The sequence below is a fragment of the Myotis brandtii genome, unplaced genomic scaffold, assembly GCF_000412655.1.
Source record: "Myotis brandtii unplaced genomic scaffold, ASM41265v1 scaffold635, whole genome shotgun sequence".
In the NCBI taxonomy this organism is placed as follows: domain Eukaryota; kingdom Metazoa; phylum Chordata; class Mammalia; order Chiroptera; family Vespertilionidae; genus Myotis; species Myotis brandtii.
In genome coordinates this window covers 332,192-339,543 of record NW_005370432.1, presented here as the reverse complement: position 1 = coordinate 339,543, position 7,352 = coordinate 332,192, and the positions used below count along the sequence as shown (strand labels likewise).

Here is a 7,352-nt window from a genome sequence, read left to right as displayed (position 1 = left end):
GGTCATGGAAAATTTCAACAAAAGAGTGCGTATGTGCCAGCAAAGCCGTGGAGGCCATTTACCCGATATGCTATTCCATACATAACCCTATACTGTATACTTTATGAATCCAATAAAAAATTTACAATTTTTAATTATAAACCTGTGTTTTCTATCAAAATTACTTATTGCGTGAATTTTGGGACAACCTTTACAATCAAATGACAGAGAGTGGCTGAATGGATAACAAAACATGACCCAAAAGTATGCTGTCTACAAGAGACCCGCCTCAGAAAAAGGGACTGACACAGACTGAAAGTGCGGTGATGGAAAAATATTTTTCAGGCAAACTGAAATGATAAAAAAGCTGGGGTCACAATACTTATATCGGACAAAATAGTCCTTGAAGTAAAGTCCATAAGAAGAAATAAGGAAGGCCACTTCATATTACTAAAGGGATCGATAGAACTAGAGGATATAACTCTGGTAAACATATATGAACCCAATGCAGGAACACCAAAATACATTTAAAAAAAAACTACTGGAAGATATCAAGGGAGAGACTGAAAGCAATACAATTATAGTGGGGGATTTTAATTCCCTACTGACATGTCTAGATAAATCCTCTAGACAAAAAATCCGCAAAGAAACAGCTATCCTAAACGACTCCCAAGATCAGATGGACTTAATCAACATTTTCAGAACATTTCACCCAAAAGCTACAAAATATACATTCTTCTCAAGTGTTCATGGGACATTTTCAGATAGACCACATATTGGGACACAGGCAAATTCTCTTCAAATGTCTGAAATTATATCAAGTATCCTCTCAGAACACAATGGCATAATATTAGAAATAAACTACAATAAAATACAACAAAAACAATCAAAAAAATTTAAACACTTGGAGGCTGAATAAAATGCTATTAAACAATGATTGGGTTATCAAACAAGAAATTAAAAATATCCTGAAAAAAAAATGACAATTAAAACACAACAATACAAAATCTATGGTACACAGTGAGAGCAATCCTCAGAGCAAAGTTCATCCCCCCCAAAAAAAAAAAAAAAAAAAAAAAAAAAAAAACACAGAAAAACTGGTAATAAATTACCTAACCATACAACTTAAAGAATTAGAAAGAGAGCAATAAGAAAACCTCAGAGTGAGCAGAAGGAAGGAGATACAAAAGATCCGAGCAGAAATAAATGAAATACAGACCAAAAAAAAAAAATACAAAAGATCAATAAAACCAAGAGTTGGTCCTTTGAAAGAACAAACAAGATTAAAGAACCTCTAGCCAGGCTCACCAAGAAGCAAAGAGAGAAGACCCAAATACTAGTAAACAAAATCAGAAATGAAAGAGGCGAAATAACAACAGAACCCACAGAAATAAAGGGATTGTAAAAAAAAAAATACTATGAACAACTCTATTCCAACAAAATTGTCAACCTAGAAGATATGAACATATTCCTTGAAAAATATGACCTTCCAAGACTCAATCAGGAAGAAAAAAAATTAAGATACCTAGAAAAAAACTTAACTAAGGAGGTAAAAGACCTGTACTAGGAAAACTACAGGACATTCAAAAAAAAGATAGAGAAAGATATAAAGAAATGGAAGAATATACCGTGTTCATGAATTGGTAGAATCAACATCATTAAAATGACCATACGACCCCAAAAAATATAGATTTAATGCATTCCCCATAAAAATACTAATGGCATATTTTACAAACCTAAAAACTCTCCAAAAATTCATATCAAATAAAAAAAGACCCCGAATTGCCACATCAATCTTGAGAAAGAACAAATTTGTAGGGATCACAATACCAGATATCAAGCTGTATTACAAAGCAAATGTTCTCAAAACTGCCTGGTACTAGCACAAGAATAGACATATAGACCAGTGGAACAGAACAGAGAATCCAGAGATTGACCCGACACATTATGCTCAATTAATATTTGACAAAGGGGATACAATGGAGTCAAGACAGTTTCTTCAATAAATGGTGTTGGATAAACTGGACAGATACTTGCAAAAAAATGAAACTAGACCACCAACTTACACCATACACAAAAATAAACTCAAAATGGATAAAGGATTTAAACGTAACATGAGAATCCATAAAAAATCTTAGAAGAAGCCATAGGCAGCAAAATAGCATACATTTGTCTTGGCAATATCTTTATCAATACAGCCTCCTAGGGCATTGGAAACTAAAGAGAAAATAAACAAATGGGACTACATCAAAATAAAAAGCTTCTGCACAGCAAAAGAAACCATCAACAAAACAACAAGAAAGCCCACTGCATGCGAGAACATATTTGCCAATTCTATTTCAGATAAGGGTTTAATCTCCAAAATTTACAGGGAACTCATACAAGTTAAAAAGAAAAGAAAAAGAAGAAGATGAACAATCCAATCAAAAAATGGGCAAAGAAACTAAGAAGACACTTTTCAAAAAAAGACATACAGAAGGCCGAGAGACATATGAAAACATGCTCAAAGTCACTAATCATCCTGGAGATGCAAATCAAAACAACAATGAGGTACCATCTCACACCTGTCAGAATGGGGATCATCAAGAAATCAACAAATCAACAAACGACAAGTGGTGGCAAGGATGTGGTGAAATGGAAACCCGCTTGCACTGCTGGTGAGCATGTAGACTGGTGCAGCCAATGTTAAAAATATTATAGATTTCCTCAAAAAGTTAAAAATTGAATTCCCATTTGACCAGTAATCCCACTTGTAGGACTATGTCCCAAGAAACCAGAAACAGCAATCAGAAAGGATATATGCACCCCTATATCATAGCAGCACAATTTACATTAGCTAATATTTGGAAATAGCCTAAGTGCTTATTAGCAGATGAGTGCATTAAAAAACTGTGTACATCTACACAATGGAATACTACACTGCTATAAAAAAGGAACTTTTACCAGCAACAGCATCATGGATGAAATTGGAGAGCATTATGCTAAGTGAAATAAGCCAGTCAGAGAAAGATAAATATCACATGATCTCATTCATATGTGTGATATAATGATCAACATAATCTGATGAACAAAAATGGATCCAGAGACAAGGTGACACTGAGCAGACCATCCAATCACAGGGAGATGGCAGGGAATAGGGGGTTAGAGATCAACCAAAGGACTTGTGTGCATGCATATTAGTATGACCAATGGGCACAGACACTGGCACAGTGATGACTTGCCTTCAGGGGTGGGAGTGGCCAGGGGGGCAGGGAGTTAATCGGGGCAAAAAGGAGACATGTAATACTTTCAACAATAAAAAAATGGGCAAAGGACATAAATAGAAACTTTTCAAAAGAGGACATAGAGAAGGCCAAGAAACATATGAAAAGTTACTAATCATTCAAGAGTTGCAAATTAAAACCATAATGAGGTGCCATCTCACATATGGCTATCATCAATAAATCAAAAATCCACAAGTGCTGGGGAGGATTTGCAGAAAAAGGAACCCTCGTGTACTTCTGGTGGGAATGCAGACTGGTGTAGCCACTGTGTAAAACAGTATGAGAAGAAAAAAAAATGGTGGCAGAGTAAGTGGATATTGCACAGACAAGCTCCCAGGATAAATTTCTTATCTCTGCTTCATTTAATTCTTCTTCTGGAGAATTCCGTAGTTCTTTCATTTGGGGGTTGTTTCTTTGTCTCTTCATTTTGGCTTTCTATTTGGGTTTGGCATTTCAATGAAAAACAGAAAATCTTCCTGAATAATCAATGGAAAACTCGCAGGAGAGAACCGTAACACCTGAGGACCGAAAATGAAGACCACATGGAGACTGATAGGAAGGGCAGAGGCGTAAAAGCCATGGATGGGCACCCAAAGACAGCAACTGAAGTCCCGGAGAGATATATCATTTGTGGGGAGGTGCCATTGAGAACTATGGGATCTAATCCACAAGCTGGGCTCCCCAGCAGAGAGCATCAAAACTGAGGAGGGTACCCACATAACATCTACCTGTGAAAAGCAGTGGGTTGCTGTCTGCCAGGGAATGGCAGCTAAAAGTTCAGGCACCCTCTTGAAGGGCCAATGCACAAAAATTCCCTGTGGAACCACCCACATTGTGCTCTGGCCGAAGGAGGGTAAAATGTACTGGAGCTATAAGAGGGGGATAGAGCTCAGAAGGCAAACAGCCCAATTTTCCTGGGCTAAGTCAATCCCTCTCCCAGCAGAGGATATTGATTTGACATAGACCAGTGATGGCGAACCTATGACACACGTGTCAGCTGTATGGGACGATCTGTCTACAGCAGTGATGGCGAACCTATGACACGCGTGTCAGAGGTGACATGCGAACTCATTTTTTTGGTTGATTTTTCTTTGTTAAATGGCATTTAAATATATAAAATAAATATCAAAAATATAAATCTTTGTTTTACTATGGTTGCAAATATCAAAAAATTTCTATATGTGACACGCACCAGAGTTAAGTTAGGGTTTTTCAAAATGCTGACACACCGAGCTCAAAAGGTTCACCATCACTGACATAGACATTTGCCTTGCCTGGGGGGAAGACAGTTGACACATCCTATTGAAAAACACCTTGCCCTGAGGCCACTTAAGAGATTAAAAGTAACAATTAGCATCTAGGCAGAGGCAACTGCCCCACCCTGTTTAAAAATAATCTTGCCACACCTGAGGACAATTGCCTGGGGGGCAATTCAAGTCTGCATCCTATTATCACTAGGTAGGCAGAGGCAACATCTGGAGGCTTTGAGCCTTTGCCTGACCTAATTATTCAGAAACAGCCTTTAACACTGTCCCTCACTAGAGATTGAGATTGTAGAGGATCTACCTAATACATAGTCACAAACCCAAATACAAAGCCAAAATGAGGAGACAAAGAAATAACCCCCAAATGAAAGAACTACAGAATTCTCCAGAAGAAGAGTTAAATGAAGCAGAGATAATAAATTTATCTGAAACAGAGTTCAGAGTAATGATAATAAAAATTCTCAACACCATGAAAACTGAAGAGTGGTTGCCAAACAACTATTCAAGTGCTGTAAAAAATATACATGTTATGCATATAAAAGAAATGTACCTTGGTGAAGCCTATTTGCTCCTTCCGAAAACTTTCCAAGGGTTTGATCAGCAAATCACTAGCATTGTGTACCTAGAGAAAAGAAAGAACACACAAAACAATTTTTAGTTTAGCAAAATCAGATTCAAGATTCCTTGTTACTAGGACATTTCCTTGTAATATACCATCCAGTGAAATGTTAACTAGTGTGCTGGCTCTTTGGGTTTTGTTGCTGACATTTTCCTATATTGGTCTCTTAAAATCAAATGTTTTGAAAGGAAATGAGAGAAGGAACATTAGAGACATTTCTCTGTAATTTTACCGGTAGTCTGATCAGATATTTTAATTGAAAAATATCCAAAGAAATCAACAAACGTCAAGTGCTGGTGAGGATGTGGAGAAAAAGGAACCCTCATGCACTGCTGGTGAGATTGCAGACTGGTTCAACTACTATGGAAAACACTATGGAGTTTCCTCAAAAAATTAAAAATGGAACTCCCATTTGACCCAGTAATCCCACTTCTTGGAATATATCCCAAGAAATCAGAAACACTAATCAGAAAAAATATATGCACCCCTGTATTCATAGCAGCATAATTTACAATAGGTAAGATTTGGAAACAGCCTAAGTGCCCATCAGCAGATGAGTGGATTAAAAAATGGTGGTACATCTACACAATAGAATACAACACTGCTCTAAAAAAGAAGGAACTCGTACCATTTGCAACAGCATGGATGGACCTGGAGAGCATTATACTAAGCAAAATAAGCCAGTTGGAGAAAGATAAATATCACATGATCTCACTCATTTGTGGAATATAATGAACAACAGAAACTGATGAACAAAAATAGATCCAGAGACATAGAAGCATCGAACAGACCATCCAACCTCAGAGGGAAGGTGGGGGGATGGGTAAGAGAGCAACCAAAGGTATTGTATGCATGCATATAAGCATAACACATGAACACAGACAGTAGTGGGGTGAGGGCATGAGCTGGGGGGTGGGAATGGCTGGGGAGAGGTCAATGAGGGAAAAAGGAGACATATGTAATATTTTAAACAATAAAGAATTTTTTTTTAAAAAAAGACAAATATCCAGAGTCATGTCCACAAACACACACAGGAAGCCTGAAGTATGTGTGGTAAGTAGAAAAGAGAGTGAAAAATACATGAAAAGGCCAGTTGTATGAAGCGCAAACTACTTCATGGGAAGCAAATGAGTTAGCAATAATAGCATTAGGATAAATTGTTTCTAGTCTTCTAGTATGTCATAAAATCAGAACATTTCCTTCAGAATTTTGTGTATTATTAAAAGCAACAGACAAAACACTAGACCAGGCCTTCCAATTACCTAATTATAGATGCTCAGAAGCTGACAGGAACAGCCTGAGCCTGTCCAGATACTAAAATATTGGCATTGATATGTTTTAGAGATATAAAAACATCATCTCCAAATCAAATCCCTTATTCAATGGGCAGATAGAGATACATAAAACTTTGTCTTCATGTAAACCTCTTGGCAGCTGTCCAAGGCAGCAAGTGGGGTTTGTTTCTTCAGTGGTGTGAATTATTTGCACTTTATTGGAGGACTTTAGCAAACACATTTGAAGGGCTGGATTATAGGACCTGTTGCATTCATTTTGATCTACTAAAAGACATGTAAATGAGGGACTGGCTTTCTTGTCAGATGAGACATAAAGTATCAATAAGACAAGATAACAACAATAGAAGACAGAGTCAAAAGCCAATTTTGACCAGTCCTGTATTCTCCAAACTAAGAAGCAATTTTTAAACTACCACCAAAAAGCATTGGGCAAATTGGGGTTTTATATATATACTAGAGGCCCAGTGTACAAAAATTTGTGCACTCGGGGGGGTCTCTCAGCCCGGCCTATGCCCTCTTGCAGTCTGGGACCCCTCGGAGGATGTCCACCTGCTGGCTTAGGCCCGCTCCCTGGGGGGACGGGCCCAAGCTGGCAGTCAGACATCCCTCTGGCAGCCCAGCAGCCCTTGGGGGATGTCCACTTACCAGCAGGGGGCAGACCTAAGCTGCAGTCGGACATCCTTAGTGCTGCTGAGGAGGCAGGAGAGGCTCCCACCACCAACGCTGTGCTGGCAGCCATCAGCCTGGCTTGTGGCTGAGCAGAGCTCCCCCTGTGGGAGCGCACTGACCACCAGGGGACAGCTCCTGCATTGAGCATCTGCCCCCTGGTGGTCAGTGTGTGTCATAGTGACCAGTCATTCCCAGTCTTTCTGCTGTTAGGGTCAATTTGCATATTACCCTTTTATTATATAGGATAGAAGCCTGGTGCACA

General features: G+C 38.5%; 1 protein-coding gene across 2 annotated transcripts in view; it reads right to left on the bottom strand.

The window, feature by feature from the left end:
• Positions 1-7,352, bottom strand: part of OPHN1 (oligophrenin 1) — a 479,266-nt gene that overhangs the window by 292,492 nt on the left and 179,422 nt on the right. For both annotated transcript variants that reach the window (XM_005880381.2, XM_005880380.2), the window contains exon 5: positions 5,058-5,129. In XM_005880381.2, coding sequence (XP_005880443.1) covers positions 5,058-5,129 — 72 coding nt within the window. The remainder of the gene's footprint in view (positions 1-5,057; positions 5,130-7,352) is intronic.